The sequence below is a fragment of the Clarias gariepinus genome, chromosome 3 (assembly GCF_024256425.1).
Source record: "Clarias gariepinus isolate MV-2021 ecotype Netherlands chromosome 3, CGAR_prim_01v2, whole genome shotgun sequence".
In the NCBI taxonomy this organism is placed as follows: domain Eukaryota; kingdom Metazoa; phylum Chordata; class Actinopteri; order Siluriformes; family Clariidae; genus Clarias; species Clarias gariepinus.
Window position 1 is genome coordinate 30803227 of NC_071102.1, and position 22393 is coordinate 30825619.

General features: G+C 38.2%; 4 protein-coding genes across 6 annotated transcripts in view; 2 read left to right on the top strand and 2 right to left on the bottom strand.

The window, feature by feature from the left end:
* The window catches only part of dennd3a (DENN/MADD domain containing 3a), a 30250-nt gene extending 27930 nt beyond the window's left edge, over nt 1–2320 (top strand). For both annotated transcript variants that reach the window (XM_053493197.1, XM_053493198.1), the window contains one exon: nt 1211–2320. In XM_053493197.1, coding sequence (XP_053349172.1) covers nt 1211–1411 — 201 coding nt within the window. In that variant the 3' untranslated portion in view covers nt 1412–2320. The remainder of the gene's footprint in view (nt 1–1210) is intronic.
* Nucleotides 2321–4814: 2494 nt separating this feature from the next.
* On the bottom strand, nt 4815–6814 carry LOC128519466 (tubulin alpha chain-like). 2 transcript variants are annotated; one of them, XM_053493200.1, is made up of 5 exons: nt 6709–6814; nt 6402–6621; nt 6068–6216; nt 5180–5860; nt 4945–5079 (listed from the first exon to the last, which is right to left on the bottom strand). In XM_053493200.1, exons 1-5 carry the CDS (start codon nt 6709–6711, stop codon nt 5044–5046), a joined length of 1089 nt encoding a protein of 362 aa, XP_053349175.1. In that variant the 5' UTR covers nt 6712–6814; the 3' UTR covers nt 4945–5043. The 2 variants fall into 2 exon arrangements, with proteins under 2 accessions (XP_053349174.1, XP_053349175.1); XM_053493199.1 differs by having other exon boundaries at nt 4815–5860.
* Nucleotides 6815–8911: 2097 nt separating this feature from the next.
* On the bottom strand, nt 8912–10898 carry LOC128518817 (tubulin alpha chain-like). Its single transcript, XM_053492127.1, has 4 exons — nt 10792–10898; nt 10488–10707; nt 10154–10302; nt 8912–9946 (listed from the first exon to the last, which is right to left on the bottom strand). Exons 1-4 carry the CDS (start codon nt 10792–10794, stop codon nt 8966–8968), a joined length of 1353 nt encoding a protein of 450 aa, XP_053348102.1. The 5' UTR covers nt 10795–10898; the 3' UTR covers nt 8912–8965.
* A 2621-nt stretch (nt 10899–13519) lies between these two features.
* Nucleotides 13520–22393, top strand: part of ptk2aa (protein tyrosine kinase 2aa) — a 105666-nt gene continuing 96792 nt past the window's right edge. The window contains exon 1 of the mRNA XM_053492122.1: nt 13520–13669. The gene's annotated coding sequence lies outside the window, so the exon portion shown is untranslated. The remainder of the gene's footprint in view (nt 13670–22393) is intronic.

Genomic DNA, 22393 nt, shown 5'->3' on the forward strand with positions numbered 1-22393 from the left:
CAATATGAAATGCAGTAAACTGCTCGTGACCTTAAAATATAAGACTAAAGAATAGGGAATAAATATAAAAAAAAATGAAAACAGAAGGAAAATTTAACTAAGAAAGAATAAAATATGTATCAAAAATAAGAAAGCTGTACAATATAGATATATAGAATTTTATGGACATTTGTGTGGGAATGAAGTTGAATATAGATTGAATATAAATGGAAGTGTCACATATTTAAAGTGTTTAAAGTGTGTTGTGCATCCGGGTAACAGAACGTCCAGGGGGTGTGCAAATATTAAAGGTATGGCATATGACACAGGATTTAAAACTTTAAATTGTTAAGTTAAGAACTAGATTAATTGATAGGCAACCTTACAGAGACTTTTTTTATGTGTGGGATTTTACATATTCATCACTAATGGAACTAGATAAAGCAGAATAACACTTCCGATAATGACAGTGAAACCTTGAATCTCAGATAAAACTGATACCCCTATTTTTTTCACAGTTAATACCTTGCATTATAAATATGTTACTGTAGCTATATATTATGAAATAAATATATTAAAATCAGTCCTAACTAAGGATAAGTCTGTTTAATTTTTGTAGTCCAAAAAATATATTTCTTTTTAAAATCAATACCTGGTACTTCTAGTTTTTAGTTAGAGTATAAGATCTGATTGGTATGTTTTTCGTCAATATCCAACCATTATTTTGGTATGGGTCTCATTTCCTTACTGGGTTCAGGAGGGAATTATTCTCCATGATCCTGATGATGCTTTTTTTTCAGTCCAGAATGAATCCTGCATATCCTTTGAACTGGATGAGGAAGTTAAATGACACCAAGCGTGTGTATCATCTTGTATGTTATGTGATTCTGAACTTTAGTTTAGTGTCTATGTAAAGTTTTCCATGGTTACCCGTGAGTGTGTAGGTTTCCTCCAGGCCCTCTGGTTTCCTCATACTTTCCAATGACATATTCATTTGTGAATTGTAATTGTCAGGTGTCAATAAATGTGATAATGTGTGTGCACAGTCCTCTGAAATGTATTGCCACTTAATATCCACTCATGTTCCTGGGTTTGACCGTGGTAACAGGAGAATGACACACTCTGTGAAGATGAATGAATAAAAAGTGTTAAATTATTTAAATGGAACATTTATGCAAAAAGCCAAGAATTGTTCAACATTAATTCTTGTTCTCTCCTGTCTCTTGATCAGATCTGGGTGGGAGGCCAAAGTAACAGTGGGGGGAAAACACGTGGAAAAATTTATGTGGTGGACACTGAGCGCCTCCTAGTGGAAAAGGAGTTACTGGCTCATTCGGACACCGTTCAGACTCTGTGCTCGGCCGAGGACCGCTACATCCTCAGCGGCGCTGCGGCCAAGGATGGAAAGATCGCCATCTGGAAAGTGGAATAGTATACAAGTTATGTGATTTCTGTCTGGATTATTCAGAAACTTGACTGCATTACTGCAAGAACAGGCACAAGGTCACGGAACGCTGTTGTACACTTAAAGACCGAGAGAGTTATTGAATTTTACTGAGGATTTTTTATTATTCTCTCTTTATTTTACATCTTGGCTTCAGGGTGAACTGCCTGCAACAAACAAGCAAAGAAGCAGACTGAAGTAGAATCTTTCTTGTAACTGAAGATTCATCCAATGGTCTCAGGAAGGACTATTTAAAATAAATAACCAGATTTTTTTCCCACTCCATCACTGCCTACTGTGCTTGAATTCAGCAATGTTAACAGTATTTTGTTATCCTAGTAGTCTCCAAACTCCTCGACAAAGCAGTCGGTGTGCCTGCAGGTTTTTATTTTAGCTACATAGAAGCTATACCAAATTTTAGGTTAAAAACACAGGATGAATTTATTAAAAAGTGAACTTAAGGTGTGATTTTAGCTTGGAATAAAAATTCCTGAATGTGTAAGTAGAATGCTTTGGATAATACTTGTAGTAATTATCAAAATATTTATTTTCATAAGTACTATTTGTACCTCTGTATTCTTACTGTGTATATAATGTTCTGAATTAGATTTCTTCTTTCATCTTAAAACTGTTTGCTTGCTCATATTTTCTTAATATTGTAAAGTATCAAGTTTCCTTTTGTAAACTATATTGTATTGGAGATTCACCTCCTGCTTCACTGAATTGTAACTTTTTTGTAATTTAGTATTATAAAATGTGCCAAGTAGTAATTCCCCATATATTTGAAAATGGCTCTGGAGACAATTCTGAATCGGAATTCTTTGGATGTAAAGAAAACACAACTACACACAACCATTAAAAAACTCCAGGGGGCAGCAGTGTGCCATTTGTGCCCAATCATGACTGCAAGCGTATTTATTTCTATCTCATGTGGAGACTTGAAACCCAGTCTAAAGCTCACTAAAGAGCCTTATAAGACACTTTGACAGTATGACTTTTATTGTTCAGTTCAGAGTTTTTGTTTTTTCCAGTAGATATATATTATATTAAACAAGATGCATTTCTGTTTTTTCACCTCTGCAGATATAAAAAAACAAATCCTTATTCAACCTAATTTTAAATACCCTACTTAATTAATAAAATGTCTAAAGAATTCAGTATGTGCAACTTGCATTTTAGTGTGACCTACAGTTTAACCTTGTATGGCATGTTTAATATTTACCATTTCTACCCATTCTCATTCAGACAGAGAATGAAAGCTACTAACAGTCATGAACGATACACCAGTTGCACTTCTGGAATGTGAACTAAATTTCTGAACCATAGGTAAATGATCCATTAAACTGGGAATAACCTTCAGTGACGTGGCTGGATTACACATTATGCCGGGTCTACTGTGACTAATAAATTGACCTTTTTAGTACATGGAAATATAGTAGGTACTTCTGAGAAATTGTAGCAACATATGTCATCACCAATGACTCAGGATATTTAAAAAAGGGGCAGAAAGCAACCACAGACAGTTTGGGAAATCATAGTAGTTCTGTTGCAATACTACATTTCTAATAAGTAAATACCTCTGTTAACATGATTTCTGGTCCCGGTTCTGATTAATGATTTTGTACACAAGAGAAGATTTGATTACATGGCTTAAAGACTTGGGTCATAGATTTAATCTTAACAATTGGGTTATTTTACAAGAAAATAGGGGTGATGCCCTACTCTTTGTGGCCTTTTGGTGGTTTTAATAAAACAAATTTTGGCCAGCAGGGAACATCCATGAAACTAAAAGAAGAGTGTGTGTCTCCATGGCTTCTATTATAAACAATAAGCTTAGAATTATCTGAATCATTGGTATTCATGCAGAATCAACAGCACAGTCAGTTACACACAATGCTACTTATGTCTCCATCAGAAGGACTTGGGTAACCATACTTTGCCAAAAAAAAAAAAAAAAAACTCAATAACTCCATTAAATACATCTGAAACTGCTGGTGGTATTGCTAATTATATAACTTAAGCTATTCAGATAAACCAAATGCTACACTTAAACCTTGGTGTAATCCTAAATGGCAAAAGAAAAACACATACAACACACTAAAAAAAACTAGTTTACACTTTAATCACACTTAGAAATTGTGATTGATGCATGGCCTTCCTGGCTGCACTGTTGGCCCTCTATGTAAACTGACATATTCCAGAAAACATTAGAAAAGTTAAATTAACCAACATCTCTTAATTTTAAAAAGAAATCCTTTTTTGCTGCACATGCCATTTTTGGTTTTCTTAAACATGCTGAACATTTTAGTCTCCCTCCCATCGCTATGCTAGAATGTGTGAAAGTATCAAAGTAAGTATATTTCAAGTGTGCAAGAGTGGAAAAGGGAGTGCCACGTGGATGCTTTGAAAGGTCCGGAAAAAGTAATCAATGTATAAATGATGAAAATTCTTTTTAGAAAGATTTCAAGCAGTATGCATACCACCTTCCTTACTCAGCTGCTAAATAAGTTCAGAAAAATAAGTCTGTATGCCATTTTTATTTATTGAACATTGTACAAAAATCATCCATTACAACAGAACAATTCTAGTATTCCTCCAGACAAAAGGGTAGAAATGCAGCAATAGATAAATATTCTGATTGCCTTACAAATTAATTCCTGATAGGCATGGTCTTTTTCAGATAGCAATGTCCCTGTCCACAGGACATGTAGACGCACTGAATGGCTTGATGAGGCTTAAATTTATGTAAATTACACTGTGGTGTTTGCAATCTTTGGGAAGAAAGGTGTGCATCTTTCCTGCAGAGTTCCAGGGATGAGTAGAATTTATGCCAATGTACATTAAAGCTGTTCTTAAGATTCACTTAGGGCCTAAAGAAAAGCACCGATACTTTTGCTATCCTCCCCCAAAGGATATGCACCCAAAATTACAGACATCAGATTATTACATTGATATAATGGGCTGTCCCAAAACTGTTGGTTTGAAGTTGGAAGCATAATCACAAATGCCTTTGTTTAGGCTACTTCAGCATTAATTTTAATTCACTGATCTAATGCCAAAACCCGTTCCAGCATGACAATGCTCAAAAGGGATGCAATGGCATGGCTTACCATTATTAGTGTTAAAGAAATTAAGTGCCATACACAAAACCCTGATCCTACCCCACAACAGTGTTCCAAAAGCTAAGGGAAACCTTACTTTTAGAAGCAGGTACAAATGCAAATTGCTTAAGCCAGAACTGGATAACTAGTGTCTTTAACTACAGAAAACTGGAAATTGTCAGTTCTCTTCATGTCCCATCTTTCAAGGCAACCTTTGTATACATTTACAAATGATGACCGTTCATTTTAGAACAGTGTTTTCTCTTGAATTACAAATTAAAAACAAAGTCTACATGCTGATTTTTATTGATTTAACATTTGTACAAAAAAGAACCACCATTACAACAGAACAATTCTAGTACTCTTCATCTACATCTTCCTCACAGTCCTCAGCAGAATCTGCTCCAACCTCCTCATAATCCTTTTCCAAGGCAGCCATGTCCTCTCTGGCTTCAGAGAACTCCCCTTCTTCCATTCCCTCACCAACGTACCAGTGCACAAATGCCCGCTTGGCATACATCAGGTCAAACTTGTGATCCAAGCGACTCCAGGCTTCTGCAATTGCAGTTGTGTTACTCAGCATGCATACAGCCCTTTGGACCTTGGCCAGATCTCCACCAGGTACTACAGTGGGAGGCTGGTAGTTAATACCCACCTTGAAGCCGGTGGGACACCAGTCCACAAACTGGATAGAGCGACGGGTCTTTATGCTGGCAATAGCAGCATTGACATCTTTAGGCACCACATCACCACGATAGAGCAAGCAACAGGCCATGTATTTGCCACGGCGAGGGTCACATTTCACCATCTGGTTGGCTGGTTCAAAGCAAGCATTTGAGATCTCCGCCACGGACAGCTGCTCATGGTACGCCTTTTCAGCAGATATAATAGGGGAGTAGGTAACCAGTGGGAAATGGATACGAGGGTACGGAACCAAATTGGTCTGGAACTCAGTTAGATCCACATTGAGAGCACCATCAAATCGTAAAGAAGCAGTGATGGAAGAAACGATCTGCGCGATTAGTCTGTTCAGGTTGCTGTAGGATGGGCGTTCTATGTCCAGATTGCGTTTGCAGATGTCGAAGATGGCCTCATTATCCACCATGAAGGAGCAGTCCGAGTGCTCAAGCGTGGTGTGAGTGGTTAAGATGGAGTTGTAGGGCTCGACTACTGCAGTGGAAACCTGGGGAGCAGGGTACACCGAGAACTCCAGCTTTGATTTTTTGCCATAGTCAACAGATAGGCGCTCCATCAACAGGGAGGTAAAACCAGATCCAGTCCCACCACCAAAGCTGTGGAAGATCAAGAATCCTTGCAGACCTGTACACTGGTCAGCCTACAAAAACAAAGACCATAAGGGATTTGATGGCACAAGTGATCTTTCTATTAAACATCCCTTAAACAAGCAAATAATTTAATGAGATATCCCTTATTTCAGTTAGAATTGCTTCAGAATTGCATTTTTCTAATAAAATTAAAAAAAGGTACAGACTTGGACATTGTCATTGGAACCATTAAAGTATTCTAAAATATAATAGCATACCATTTTTCGCATGCGATCAAGGACAGAGTCTACTATCTCCTTGCCGATAGTGTAATGGCCACGGGCATAGTTGTTAGCTGCATCTTCTTTGCCACTTATTAGCTGCTCTGGGTGGTAAAGTTGACGATATTGTCCATTCCTGATCTCATCTGTAAGCAGTTACAATTAAATCAATAAATCATTCATCATAAAAACAGAACCTAAACTCCAACACTACAACAAAATCAAATAGCTAGCAAGGTAGAACCTAGATATCCCTGGAACCATCACAGAACAAAACCAGCCAACTCAAAACAAAGTTAAAAGCAATCAGACTCATTAACACACTTTTTACCTACAACTGTTGGTTCCAGGTCAATGAAAACAGCTCGTGGAACATATTTTCCAGCTCCAGTTTCACTGAAGAAAGTACCAAAAGAAGAATCTGCCAAAGTAGTGTTGCCAGAAGTGATCCTCCCATCAGGCTGGATGCCATGCTCCAGGCAATACAACTCCCAGCAGGAATTCCCCATCTGGACTCCTGCTTGACCAATGTGCACCGAGATACACTCCCTCTGGAGATATAGGACATTGTAACAGTCAAACATCAGTCATAATACAGGTAGTTAGTAGATATTTCATTAACCATTTAATAATAATACCATTTTTGATCCTCAGTACTGAAGTAAAAATAGATCAGAAATAAAGAGATACTTCCTATATGTTAAAAGTAACACAAAAAAACCTCGGCCACACACCAGAGGCTTAGCTGCTTGCTTAAGAAAATGCGGCTAATACCGCTAGCCTAACTTTATAACAGGTGGCGGCAATTTGGGGGCGTGGTCGTTCAATTAAGACCGGAAGTAAAGGTGCAACTGATGAATCTTAAAGTAGAATCCCAGAACGCTGTTGATACACGTATGGAAGAGAGAGAGAGAGAGAGAGAGAGAAAGAAAGAAAGAAACTTGCCTCTATAACTTTCCTAGTCCCAATATGCACAATATGAGACATTTGGGATTCATCCTTAATTCGCAATATGGAAATGTCTTTAAGACTTATGAATATTCTTTTAATATAGCATGCATATATTTGAAATGGAAAAAAAAGAGATTTAGTGCTTGAAACAAGGCTTTTGGCACATATTACAGAATTTACAAATTTGTAAAAATCAGATTTAGGTAATCCCAGCGTTAGTAAAAAATCATTTGGCCTCACTTTATCAGCGTTTCCATTCAAGGCTACTGTCTCCCCAGCCCCTGCTGTGCAGATGTGAACATGTTATATCAATTCATTTGTAACTCCGGTGCGAGCAAAAATGGATGCCCAACTTGTGATTTGCACGAAAGAAATGCAGCGTTGAATGATTCTGCGTTTTTTTTTTGTTTGTGTTTTTGTGGTCTGAGAGTGTATAGTACTCTGCCGTTGTTGAAGACTTTTGTTTGCAGTATTAAGTGTTTTGTTGCAAGGAAGTGTATATGAATTTATAGAGAAGTTTAAGGAAGGTCACTGAAAATTATTACTGGTGTAGGATATAGATTCATCACTATGAGCCTGAGAGTAAACAGCAGAGGGTGGAACGGACATGCAAGTTCCATGAACACAGAGGCAGGAATCGATTCCGGACCCTAAGGTCCAAGGCGACAGTACTATCCACTAAGTCCCGTGCCACCCATGGGTAACCAGATATCCAATAGAAGTGAAGTGGTTGGAAATGTAGTAGATGAAATAGATCATGATGATATAACATTAGACTTGTTTTCCCTTTACATAGGGACATGGTAAATATGATTTAGTCGTGTTTTGCATGCTCATTTTCTAACAAATTAAGAGAAATAATAAACCTTAATTAATGCCTAGCAGATGTATTACATTTTATTTAGCAAACTCATACCACAAATGGTACTTCTTTCTTGTAAATTTAAATTTTAAAGCAGAACCTACTGTATATACAGACCATTGAGAAATAGGGGGAGTGGTTCTTTTAAGCTATGGTGCCAAAAAATTATTTTCCTGGCCTGGTTGTGAGTCCAATTGTTCCAGACAGAAGGGTAGAAATGCAGCAATAGATAAATATTCTGATTGCCTTACAAATTAATTCCTAATAGGTGTGGTCTTTTTCAGATAACAATGTCCCTGTCCACAGGACATGTAGACGCACTGAATGGCTTGATGAGGCTAAAATTTATGTAAATTACACTGTGGTGTTTGCAATCTTTGGGAAGAAAAGGCGTGCATCTTTCCTGCAGAGTTCCAGGGATGAGTAGAATTTATGCCAATGTACATTAAAGCTGTTCTTAAGATTCACTTTGGGCCTAAAGAAAAGCACCGATACTTTTGCCATCCTCCCCCAAAGGATATGCACCCAAAATTATAGACACCAGATTATCACACTGATATAATGGGCTGTCCCAAAACTGTTGGCTTGAAGTTGGAAGCATGACCACAAATGCCTTTGTTTAGGCTACTTCAGCATTAATTTTAATTCACTGACATAATGCCAAAACCTGTTCCAGCATGACAATGCTCAAAAGGGATGCAATGGCATGGCTTACCATTATTAGTGTTGAAGAAATTAAGTGCCATACACAAAACCCTGATCCCACCCCACAGCAGTGTTCCAAAAGCTAGGGGAAACCTTACTTGAGTAGAAGCGTGTACAGATGCAAATTGCGTAAGCCATAACTGGATAACTAGTGTCTTTAACTACAGAAAACTGGAAATTGTCAGTTCTCTTCTTGTCCCATCTTTCAAGGCAACCTTTGTATACATTTACAAATGATGACCGTTCATTTTAGAAGTGTTTTCTCAAATTTGTATGCCACAACCAACTGAATTACAAATCAAAAACAAAGTCTACATGCTAATTTTTATTAATTTAACATTTGTACAAAAAAGAACCACCATTACAACAGAAAAATTCTAGTACTCTTCATCTACATCTTCCTCACAGTCCTCAGCAGAATCTGCTCCAACCTCCTCATAATCCTTTTCCAAGGCAGCCATGTCCTCTCTGGCTTCAGAGAACTCCCCTTCTTCCATTCCCTCACCAACGTACCAGTGCACAAATGCCCGCTTGGCATACATCAGGTCGAACTTGTGATCCAAGCGACTCCAGGCTTCTGCAATTGCAGTTGTGTTACTCAGCATGCATACAGCCCTTTGGACCTTGGCCAGATCTCCACCAGGTACTACAGTGGGAGGCTGGTAGTTGATACCCACCTTGAAGCCAGTGGGACACCAGTCCACAAACTGGATAGAGCGACGGGTCTTTATGCTGGCAATAGCAGCATTGACATCTTTAGGCACCACATCACCACGATAGAGCAAGCAACAGGCCATGTATTTGCCACGGCGAGGGTCACATTTCACCATCTGGTTGGCTGGTTCAAAGCAAGCATTTGAGATCTCCGCCACGGACAGCTGCTCATGGTACGCCTTTTCAGCAGATATAATAGGGGAGTAGGTAACCAGTGGGAAATGGATACGAGGGTACGGAACCAAATTGGTCTGGAACTCAGTTAGATCCACATTGAGAGCACCATCAAATCGTAAAGAAGCAGTGATGGAAGAAACGATCTGCGCGATTAGTCTGTTCAGGTTGCTGTAGGATGGGCGTTCTATGTCCAGATTGCGTTTGCAGATGTCGAAGATGGCCTCATTATCCACCATGAAGGAGCAGTCCGAGTGCTCAAGCGTGGTGTGAGTGGTTAAGATGGAGTTGTAGGGCTCGACTACTGCAGTGGAAACCTGGGGAGCAGGGTACACCGAGAACTCCAGCTTTGATTTTTTGCCATAGTCAACAGATAGGCGCTCCATCAACAGGGAGGTAAAACCAGATCCAGTCCCACCACCAAAGCTGTGGAAGATCAAGAATCCTTGCAGACCTGTACACTGGTCAGCCTACAAAAACAAAGACCATAAGGGATTTGCTGGCACAAGTGATCTTTCTATTAAACATCCCTTAAACAAGCAAATAATTTAATGAGATATCCCTTATTTCAGTTAGAATTGCTTCAGAATTGCATTTTTCTAATAAAATTAAAAAAAGGTACAGACTTGGACATTGTCATTGGAACCATTAAAGTATTCTAAAATATAATAGCATACCATTTTTCGCATGCGATCAAGGACAGAGTCTACTATCTCCTTGCCGATAGTGTAATGGCCACGGGCATAGTTGTTAGCTGCATCTTCTTTGCCACTTATTAGCTGCTCTGGGTGGTAAAGTTGACGATATTGTCCATTCCTGATCTCATCTGTAAGCAGTTACAATTAAATCAATAAATCATTCATCATAAAAACAGAAACTAAACTCCAACACTACAACAAAATCAAATAGCTAGCAAGGTAGAACCTAGATATCCCTGGTACCATCACAGGACAAAACCAGCCACCTCAAAACAAAGTTAAAAGCAATCAGACTCATTAACACACATTTTACCTACAACTGTTGGTTCCAGGTCAATGAAAACAGCTCGTGGAACATATTTTCCAGCTCCAGTTTCACTGAAGAAAGTACCAAAAGAAGAATCTGCCAAAGTAGTGTTGCCAGAAGTGATCCTCCCATCAGGCTGGATGCCATGCTCCAGGCAATACAATTCCCAGCAGGAATTCCCCATCTGGACTCCTGCTTGACCAATGTGCACCGAGATACACTCCCTCTGGAGATATAGGACATTGTAACAGTCAAACATCAGTCTGAAAGTGAAGCAGATATTTTATTAACAATTCAATTAGAATATTACCATTTTTGCTCCTCAGTGTTCCAGTAAAACTGATATAGAGAGCTATTTATTTTGTTTGAAAAGTAACAAAAACAACCAGGTAGGTAATTCTTAGAGATTACACACCACAGCAACAATTAAAAAAAAAAAAAACATATATACATTGCTGCTTAACCAAACACTGCTACTTCAATCATCTGTGCTAACTTTATAACAGGTGACCACAATCTTATGGGTGTGGTCTTTCAATTAAGACCAGAAGTAAAAGCAGAACGGATGCATAAAAACACCCGTGACACACATAGATGCAAGTACTCGTAATGAAGAAAGCACTGGGTTTGGATTCTATAATTCACATAAGCAATGCACATGTAGCCTACACTTAAGAGACATTTGAGATTTTGCCTATACATAATGCAGGGGGAATATATGCTAAATTAAATTACACTAACAGGTGTAAACACTCATTTTACATAAAAGCAGCAGACAAACTTTATCAGATAAAAGTACTTTTTTACATAACTTTGTTACAATGGAAAGTCTTTTAAAAGCAAAGTTTTTAGAAAAAATGTTTTTAAATAGTTCTGTTAAAAATGCCCATCTGCCCCACAACTCTTAGGCCTCTTCGACACTGACAAGGAAGCAATGCGATACATTTTTATTGTATCATTCAACCAGAAAACGTTGCATTTGAAAAATTGTAGTGATGTTAAATTTATAGCTCTCTTGCAAATGAAATGAAATAAGGACTGGCTAAAAGAATAGAAAGCCACTACACAGAACTACTTGAAATGCAGAGCTTCCAATGATTCAGAACACTTTAAATATTAAAAGAGTAGATGCCATTAAGCGATGGGTCACCATTTACCACATCAATCACACCACTTCCAATCCAACCAAGCAACCCATCTCATCCCACATATTGCTCATGGCACACCCTCTCTCTAACACACATGCACAAGAACTCAAATAAATACACAGTTCACAGCACACACACACACACACTCGGGTGAGAGTCTATTTTCAGTATCAAAGGGACTCAACCAGCTTCAGCCTCAACAAAAGCAGTCATGCATATTCAGTATGCTGTTTTCTGTAAATACTAGGCTCTGCTCATTCAAATGTTTCAAAACAGCTAAGACCTTGATCTTAGCATTTACAACCACAAGGTTTAATGAGGTTTTTAAAATCTTTTTAATGCAAAACATTAGGTTATGTCACATTAGTGTAGGTTAATGTAAATCTGTTTTCAGCCTGTTCCTTAAGACATATACATAAACTTTTAAACTAAAGCTAACAAACATGGCCTTTAGGTTCATTATATTAATCTTGTGTCTTTAAATGAAATAAAAACAAATAAAAATGCTGACCTCTGCAAATTGTATTACTACTGAATTCACTCAACAACAGCACTCTCTCAACACACACACAGATATTATTACTAATGGATAAAAGCACATTTCAGGGTATGTTTCCTAGAAGGAGAAACACAGGTCAAATTGTTGTCAGGAATTTCCCATGGAAGTGTAAGGTCCCTCACTCATGCACAAGATATGAAATGAAAGAAGTCAAAGAAAAATCTTTTTTATATTCTTTTCTCAATGTTGACTTTTTCAGCCTGTATAACTGTTATATAGCATTATTTCAAGCCAAAACCTGTTTAAAATGTAAAACATGAAAATATATGAATTTCCAGTATGTGCCATATATGCCATATGAAATTGGTCCTTTTTCTATATGGCATACTGTACATGTGCAAACATAAAAACAGACATTGTTAATACTGTCCAAAGGTCTCAAGCGACCCCTTATTCCTTCATATTTTGCTTATATAAGAGCCAGACACCAGAGTGAGTCTGCCTCGGGTCTGTGTGTGTACTGGGGCACAGTACAAACATGTGTAATAATTACTGGTGGATTTTGGCACACCTGGAATGTGATTAATAGAGAACCTTAATAAACCACATGGAAGACTAATTGAGTTCATGACAGGGCGCTGTTGTGTAATGCTATTGTGTATTTTTAGCCACCTGCTTTGTGCACTGATGATCTAATGTCACTGAGTGCTCATACTGACATATTAAAATACATTTTCTAGTTAAATTTTGTACCGGAGTACATACAGTAAACTCACCAACACTGTGCAGCCTTACAATGTTTTAGATATACAGTACATATTCATCTTCATTCACGTTCTATACCGCTTATAGGAGACTTCAGGCACTAGGAATAGGGTAGGGTGCCTGGATAGGGTGCCATCCCATTGCAGGGCTCACCACCCACACTATGAGCAATTTGAGATAACTAGTTAACCTAATATACATGTCTTTAGAATGTGGTAGGAAACCGGAGTACCCGAAGGAAACCCACCAAACACAGAGTGAACAAGCAACCTCTATGCACACAAATCCTCGAACCTGGAGTTGTGAGGCCACTATGCTACTTACAATGCCACTATGCCACCAGATATACATTTATGATTTTACAGTTTATATTATTCATTTATCTATTTATTGTAGGACTCTTAATGTATATTGAACATTTGTGATGTATAAATATGTAAATAATAAACATTAAAGAATTCTGTCAGTGTAAGCATCCAGGTTATTAGAGTTGGGACTCGTCCACTGTGTGCTGGTCAGAGGGGTGTAGTTGGAGAGGATGGGTTGCTATGCGGCCGCCATGTTGGAATGTTCGATTCCCGAGGAAAGGCGGGGGGGGAAGTGGGGGGGAAGCGGAGAAAACCAAGGGAACGACTGTGAGTCGGGAGTGCTGGAGAAGCGCACACTGGATCTCTGGTGTCGTTGATATTGGAATTTAATCACAGCTTTTTACACTTGAATCAGAGTGAGGTGACACCGGGAAGACTGACCAGGTACCGCACGTGAAGGAAAAGCAGGTGAGGTGATGAGTATTTTTCCGGGAAAACCAATTCAAAGTGATTCGGTTCATGTGTGAATGTTAAGGAATCGCTGTTAGTGTTTTTCTTTTAAACATTGTAACCAGTGTAGCGGTGTTTTAATAGACAACAAACACTTTGTTTTGTTAGTGTGAAACATTGTTTTAACCCTTTTAGAGTTTGAGTGAAAACATTGGCTTTTATGAGGTATATGTTCCGGCAGTAAATGTCTGATATTTTGAAAATAACCGTTACGTTGTTACTAAATGTTGCATTGAATCGGGCGCGTGCTTAGTCATTCAGAACAACGTCATGTTTTATTTCTTCACGAGCCCAATCCTGTCGCTTTAGGTCAAAATGGTCGCTAGGTAAAAGTTAGATAAGCGCTCTCTCCATGAGCTTCTGCTTCAGCTGTTGGGTTCAGATGTGCTCTGGCACCTCTCTCTCTCTCTCTCTCTCTCTCTCTGATTTTCCCGTGTGTATATATATATATATGTGTGTATATATATATATGTGTGTGTGTATATATATATATATATATATATATATATATATATATGTGTGTATATATATGTGTATATATATATATATATATATATGTGTGTATATATATATATATATATATATATATATATATATATATATATATATACAGTAAATAGGATTTTTTTTGTACCTGGTTTGTTTCTATTTTATTTTTATTATAGAAAATATTATATATGATATTATCTTTTTTTTCCATCCCCCTAAGTAGTGTATGTTTTTAGCTGTCTTTGTGCTGCTGCAAAACTGCAATTTCCCTCAGGATTAGTAAGGATTTATCTTTTATCTTTTGATCCTGAGCTCAGGTTACTGTTTGTAAAGGTTTTCATATTGTTGTGTTCATCGTGGTTCTTTGGTTTCCTCCAACCCAACAAAAACATCAGTTAGCTGTTCTTTATACCTGTGTTGGGGGACGTTATTTTTTAAAGTAACTAATTACATTTCTCAAGTTACTGTCATTAAAAAGTAATCAGTTACATTAAAGTGTTACTTTTTGATAAATGTACCTAGTTAGAATACTTTTCCATTGCAGAAAATGAAAACTCCTTTTTGATTTTTTATGCACTCGCGGTGGCTCACAGTGATTAACACTGCTTCTCACCGTGAGTCGAATTGCATAGGTGAGATAGGGGTATAACAGCAGTAATAACGGGGGGCGGATGGCGTGTTATCAGTGGGCGGAGCTTGTAGGACGACTTTCAAATGCAAACACAGACAATAACAGAATCACTGATGTCTGGCTTACGGATTACATAAGTTGACTAAATAATGTAGTACTTAAATGGCGGTCCTAATGCTTAAGACTACTTGTTGCATAAAAAAAATTATTCTCTAACGTGTTACTTTGTAACGCGTTTCACCCAACACTGCTGAATACTTTGTCCATATAGGTTAATGATGCGCTGTATTTGGAAAACTTTTAACTTTGGGATGGTGATTGTAACACCGCTATGAATATCATCTTACGACAGCACACCTCCGAGTCTTTCTCTCTTACTTATCAAACTGATTTCTTTAACTAATTTTAACATCTTTAGGTGCAGATAGAGAGAGTCTCTCCTAAGCTTACTGTAGGTCCTCCAAGTCCATTACATCAGAACACACTTGGTTTAGGACTATTGTAGTTGACATATATATATATATATATATATATATATATATATATATATATATTATTTTTTTTTTTTTTGCAAAATGTAAAAAAATAAATAAAATTCCAACCTGTTGCATAAAACAAATAGAATCCCTACAATAAGTTAGTTTTTGTAATGAGCTCATTTGCATGTTAAATAAAGTATGGATATTAACTTTTCAACCTAAAAGGTAAATGCACATGACTTAAAATTTAATCAGGTGGCTATTCAGATATGAATAAAGTCACTTGAAATGTAAAGTCTAAGATTAATCGTGATTTTGTGCTAAACCTCAGGGTCAGAGGAGATACCTGAATATTTACAGTGTTTATTTAGGGCTTGGCTTTGCGTATAGCCTAAAGGAAAGTATAACGATTCATGTGGAGAATGCATCTTTCAGGTTGCACCGATTATAAGTGGACAGGAAGGGGGTTGTGTTTATAACAGGAAGTCTAAATGAGTGGTGTGTGTGTGTGTGTGTTGGGTAGTGCAGTAAGTGCTGCACTTTACTTTGAATTGTTCAGATCCCTCACTGCGTCCCTCAGGATGCTCAGGAAGACGCCTTTTTCCTTCCAGCGGCCGTGGCAACTGTGTGTGTGTGAGAGAGAAAGAGGTTGAAAGAGGATGTTTTAATGCAGTTGAGTCAGATCTTCCTAATATTCTGTTTCTGGGGTTCAGGTCTCATCCTGTCATGGTTTCATTTCAAGAAAAATTGTAATTTACAAGAGTAAAGTTTTTCTTTTTGTTCGTTGAGTGTAAAAGCTTTATTTTTGTAATGATTCACTCCAATAATAAGCTAATTCTATCCAGTTGTTTTTTTTATTTGTAGTGACTTTGTGGTTGCTATATTGCCTGGAAACACTGTTTAATCCGTTTTCGAAGTCCTGACATATGCATGTCATAAACGAACATGCTGGCTGTGAATCATTCCCGATTACCCCACAGGCTGTCCATGTAATTATTATCTCTTTAGTCAGCACAAGACACAAACTGCACGGTTTGAACAAGGCTTAATATGAAGGTGTCAAAATGTTAAAATGGGGTAAAGTACTGTAATTGAAATTCACTGAACTATTGTTTGCACTCTTTGCTGAAGATGCGACTAATGATATTTTCCAAGTCCATTGTAGTAAATATGGGATGGGAACCACAAGTGATCACGCGACATGATATTATAACGATATTTAGGTACCAATTTGTAATTGATTTATATTTCGATGCTGTAAGTATCGCAATTTTATAAATATCCAAATTTATAAATATTTTTTCCCAATTTTTTTTTTTAGATTTTGAAGACCTTTGATCTTAAAATTTTTAAACAGCTTCACAACTGAGATGAACATGAGCAATAAAATATAGCCCATTTCTTACAGCAATTTTTAAATGAGCCGCACGTATCTCTGTGATGTCGTCCAGCATAATTGTCACGTATATGAAAATGTGTCAATAGTTTAGAGAGTACCACCTGTAAAATCATAAAGATGGTTTACCGCCTCAAACGGCTCCAATGTCTCAAAATTTAACTTGACATTGACACTTGAGCGGCTGCTAGCACATGTCCGAATTTAGAGGCTAATTTGCGCTTGCGGTGTGAATTGACTCCTTGTTCCGGTGTTTGAACTCTTACATGAAATCTAAACATAATCGAGAGCCATCTCAAGACACGTCCTGTATGCTGTGAACTTCAAATAAATAGTATAAAATCATACGCTGTTTATTTGCTGGTTTGTTTTTTTGGTCACTGTAGGTGACGCATCTGGTTTGAATAAATTAGATTTTCGAACTAATATTCGAGGCATGTTCTTTTAATAAACAACTGCCTTTAGACTCCTAGACTCCATCGCCGTCACAGAAACATTGAAGCATGATTTCAACGCTTGCTCTGTGTGTGACTGAGAACAGCGAGTATGTTGAGCTGTGGTGCGATGGAAAAGCCCCCCTTGGCCTGATCAGGCTGTACTTGCAGTTTCAAGGCTGATGAATGCTCCATTCACCACCAGCTTTTCACTCCGAGCTGCCGTTAAAACCGCTCCGGGTGTTTACCCAAACGTCTTACACAACTGGTTCTTTTTCCCAGCATGGTGTGGATTTGGTGTAGATGTGCCCGCGCAGCAGGGTTGCTTTTTAATATTCAGTTTTCAGTCAGGGAAGTGTGTTCATGCACAGCAGGCCCATGGGGAGCTTATATTCAGCATCACCTAGTATCCTACAGTTTAAACCTGTAAACCATGCAGCCGGGAAAGATGGTGGCCCACTTCACTGCTGCTCATGAATAGACTCCTTCATGAGGAGAGGCACGGCTTTGTATGAGATGGCCGTGTGTACGTGTGTTTGTGTGTAGGCTGAAAGGCTTTACTTTCCATCTTGCTTACACTTGGGTGACAATAAATGACATTCACAAGATCGGGAAAATAAATTTCTTTACATCCAGCCACTTCTGTTTCTACCGGTGTCACATGCAGCCATGTGCTCATCACCGAAGCTCCAACATAGCAAAATCTCTCAATTAAAAGCTTTTGATGTGCCTTAAATATTTATTTGTGCAATTTTTAGAAATGTCATGCATTAGCAGGATATATAACGTTCCAAATAAATCTGTAAATATATTGCAATTTTTCTGAGCTGAGAAGAAAACAAGCATAACAAGAATAAACACACACCTACACATCACGGTAGAAATAATCTGCTCATGATCGTTTTTGTTTAAAATGCCACTCAACAGAATCAGGAGCGTGTGACGCGTCAAGCAGTTATTGTATTATACGTGTTCTAGTTTGGACCATGCCTAGATGGAAAAAAGATTTAATCCGAATCTATTTTAATCCGAGATGAAGGCACAGATTATTTTCTAGCGATTTATGACGAGTCTAAATTTGTACAGTGTTGGCAGATTAAGATTCACATATTTGTCATGTCTACATTTACAGTGAAATTATTTTCTTTTTTTGGATTTCTCTGCTAGGAAGCTGGGGTCAGAGCGCAGGGAGAGAAAGGAAATTCCGCCCCTGCAGCAGATAGGGTTAGGGTCCTTGCTTAAGGACTCAACAGTGACAACATGGCGGTGCTGGGGCTTCAACTCCAGACCTTCCAGCCAGAGCCTTAACTCTTTGAGCCCATATGTCAATGCACCGACCATTCACACACTTTCCTGTATGTGCATTCATCTGTATAATTGTACATCCATATATTCACTAGACTGTCTTCTCGTCTGTCTGTCCATCCACATGTTTGTCCACATGTTCACTCCAATTTTTGTTTGGTTGTTTGCCCACCAAAATTTTTATTTGTCCCCCCAACTATCCACATGTTCGTTTGTCTTTTCGTCTCCCCTACACCTTATGTTCACTCATCTGGCTACATGTTTGTCCTTCTGATTTTTTTAGATCTTAGTCCTCCTGTCTGTCCTCATCCTTGTTCTTCAGTCTGTCAGCGTTTTTGTCTGTCCATCAGGCCCCATGTTCCTCTGCCTATTCATACACACATTTGTCCTTCACCAATCCATCCATGTGCTCATTTGTCCACCCCTCCATTTACATGTTCGTTCATAATGTAAACCCACGTTTGTTTATCTGCCCGTCCATACGTTCTTATTTGTCTTCCTTCATATTTGTTTGCCCTTCCATCTGGCCAAGTGTTTGTCCTTGTTGATCGTTTTCGTCTTTCCATTTTTGTTCTCACACCCATCAGTTCCTGCCTTTTATCCATCCACATGCTTGTTTCTCCCTCCCTCTGTTCATACTGTACAGTATGTTTGTCCCTTCATCTGTCCTTCTGTCTAAACACCTGTGCATACATGCGTAGGTAAATAACTGGCTGCCCAGATTTTGAAGCAGAATCTGTACACAAAAACTACTAAAAGTATTGCTAATGCAGTCCGCCGTCATTAGAAGGAAACCACAGCATCCAAAAAAACCTGCAATAACAATTAGAAATAATTTCCTCTCTGTTATAGTTGTTTTTCCACTTGAGCACACAGAGCTTTCCTGCTGGGCATGGTGCTATTTTTTTTTTTCATGGTGTTTATAAGAAACAGGAGGAACTATGTTTGTGCTATAAAGGGGAGCATACTTGTGTAGGAGTGAACACAATGGCTCCTGTTCCTCTCTGCTCCTGTGGGAACAAGGCCTCGCACCTGCATGCGGTGTGGCTTATATGGTGGCTTATATACCAGAGCCAGGCGTTCTCATGCAGTGCTGTGGAGGAATGTACATACACATAGGACCAGGTGCACCATACCTTCATGCTTTATATGTGAAAATATAAAAAGTAGGAGCTAATCATATAATACACCATATGATAATACTTGATCATTATGGTGGTTGTATTAAAGTGTAGGATTACAATAAAAGGACCATTTTCCTGAAATTATCAGTAGGGTTTAACGAGAGACATGGGATATGACATGGGATATGGCATGGGATATGACATGGGATATGTGTAATATTTAACTCATAGCTTCTTTTAATTGTTTTATATTTGTGATTCCGCTGGAAGTTTGTTCCAGTAATTAAAAAAATGGCTTCAACAATTGGCACTCGAACATGATAAGGTCTAAAATTGCTATAAGTTAAGAAAAGGAAAGGATACCATGATCCAGGTCTATGTCCTACACTCCAGCTATGATTCTTAAGTGTCGCACTGACTACATTTGTAAAATGTCTTTGTGATAAATGAATGATTTGAAAAAAAAGAAGCAGGTGCAAGAAAGTGCACTGCCTTATAAATGGGGCAACCATTATATCAGAGCTGCTAACATCAAAAAACGCACCTGCGACCTAAATGAAATCATCACACACAATCCTGTAAATGGTTATGTCCCTAGAAAGGTGCATTTTGTATAGTAATAGCTATTATTATATCCCACATTACCAACATGTTTGGACATTAGTGTAGCGCCACCATGAGCATTATTGATTGTCTCAGATCCTGCTATATTCCACTCTCCTTTTTAGATCATCTCGCTTCTCTAGGATTTGCATTTTCTTACTTGAACATCTCGCGCATCCAGCATTTGATCAAATGTGTTCTTGGCCTCAGTATGCATTACATGAAAGACACTTCCATGATTCTTGATTTTAAAGTACACTTGCTATTAAGTGTAGAAACTGTCACCTCAGTAGTGTTAAATGGCCTTGAGTGATAGTCGTCTGTTTGTGCACATGTGAGTTGTGAAACCTATTTTTAAGCTTTATTGCAATGACATAAGAAGCTTAGCACTCAGCTGTGCATGAAGAGCAGATGACAGTTGTATTCTGTAACTATTCTGACGGGAGCTGGATCCTTGAGAACACACACAGACAGACAGACACGCACACAGAGACGCGCACACAGAGACGCGCACACAGAGACGCGCACACAGAGACGCGCACACAGAGACGCGCACACAGAGACGCGCACACAGAGACACACACCCTCTTCTTTATTAAGTCAGTTATGAGAACAGAGGACAAATATTTAGGCAAATCAAATATTGTGTTGTCACCAAGTTTCCGGAATGGATTCAAACACAATTTTATGGTCAAAAGAAAAGTGGTGACATTCAAACCAGAATCTGTACAGCTAAAGCACAGTACGCTGCAAACCTCTTCATCCGTCACTCATTTCTTCCTATTTTTGCTTTCAAAGAGCTAATTTTTTTTCTTGCATTATCTTAAAATTTAGCCTTGAGAAATAGTTCTCCAGGCACCCTGAAGGACTTTTTTGGCTCTAATTTTCAGTCCAGTTCATGTACAGTAACTGAGCAGTTTCAGAGGCATGATTTTTGTTTATTGAGCCAGATATGACCTATGAATCGTTTAATCATAAAAACAGGTGGATATGATGACCGATAACCAGGCTGGGGATTAGTGTATTGGTGCTGCTGAATGCTGAGTGGTTGGAACAGACGAGAAGGGAAATGAGGGTGCTGCTGAGGTTGTATAATTGTTTCTTGAGGCACTTTGCAACCTGCTGCAGTACAACATTTGTTCCCTTTCCTCTGAATTAATCTATGTCATTTAATCACTCACTGAATATATACGTCACTGAATATAATATAAAGGAATTATGGGTGGAACAAGAACAGAACTTTGCACAGTACTGTAGCTCTTAACTGGGAAACTCAGGAAGGAACTCATAAATATGTAATTTTTAAGAGCAGTCAGGGATTCAGTTATCTGAATGACTATTTTTGGTTCCCTACGAACAGTTCTTTGACCATTGTATGTTGCAGCCACCGAAAACCATAAAGATCCTTCCACATTTCTGCTGGGAAAATGTTTGATAAAGTGGTAAAAGATGCATAAATCGAAGTGTTGCATGTCGAGGTAGGGGTATGGGCTGGTTTCAGGTTCTTCAATAAAAAAAATGCAAAAACATTATTGATGTGTGATTTTGAATTAACTTAAAAGGCATGTGCTATTTGTTTTTTTTCTACTGGGCATGTTTGGTACCATTTAAGAAAGCTGAATGAAAACTATTAATTAATCAATTTTGTCAAAAAGGAACAACAAAAAATGAATCTGAATTTGAAAACCTAATTTATCTTCCAGGTGGCAATTATACAGAACAGGATTTAAACCCATCTCCTGTTTTATGTCCGTGTGAAAACATGGTCCACAATCATGTATACGCATCAGCCATACTATTAGAATCACCTGCCCGATATTGTACGGTAGATCTTCTTTGGGATTGTCTGAGACAGAGCAGGAACACCCCACAAGGCTTGCCGTTTTAGAGATACTCTGACGTCCAGCCTTTACAATTTTGTCCTTGTAAAAGTCGCTTAGATTCGTAGATTATTGCACTCAATATATTGTACGTTTAATTTATATCACATTTGTAATTCATGCAAACTAACTTCTGTCCTTTTTGTCTTTTTAGAATGTATTTAATTCGTCAGTTTTTCCACAGATGGGCCAGTGAGATTTTCCAAAATGTATAAAGATGTGTCAGTATGATTTTAATGCAGCTAGACTCTGAGACTCTCATCAGTAGTTTCTTGTCCAGCACACTGTGAAATTACAGCAGGTGTGTGTGGAGATAACAGAGCGAACAGGTCTTTACCTTC

Coding starts and splice junctions, on each gene's coding strand:
- LOC128519466 (XM_053493199.1), bottom strand. Junction 6,217..6,401: donor CCTGGAACCAACAGTTGTAG/GTAAAAAGTGTG, acceptor AACTGCTTACAG/ATGAGATCAGGAATGGACAA. Junction 5,861..6,067: donor TTGATCGCATGCGAAAAATG/GTATGCTATTAT, acceptor TTGTTTTTGTAG/GCTGACCAGTGTACAGGTCT.
- LOC128518817 (XM_053492127.1), bottom strand. Junction 10,303..10,487: donor CCTGGAACCAACAGTTGTAG/GTAAAATGTGTG, acceptor AACTGCTTACAG/ATGAGATCAGGAATGGACAA. Junction 9,947..10,153: donor TTGATCGCATGCGAAAAATG/GTATGCTATTAT, acceptor TTGTTTTTGTAG/GCTGACCAGTGTACAGGTCT.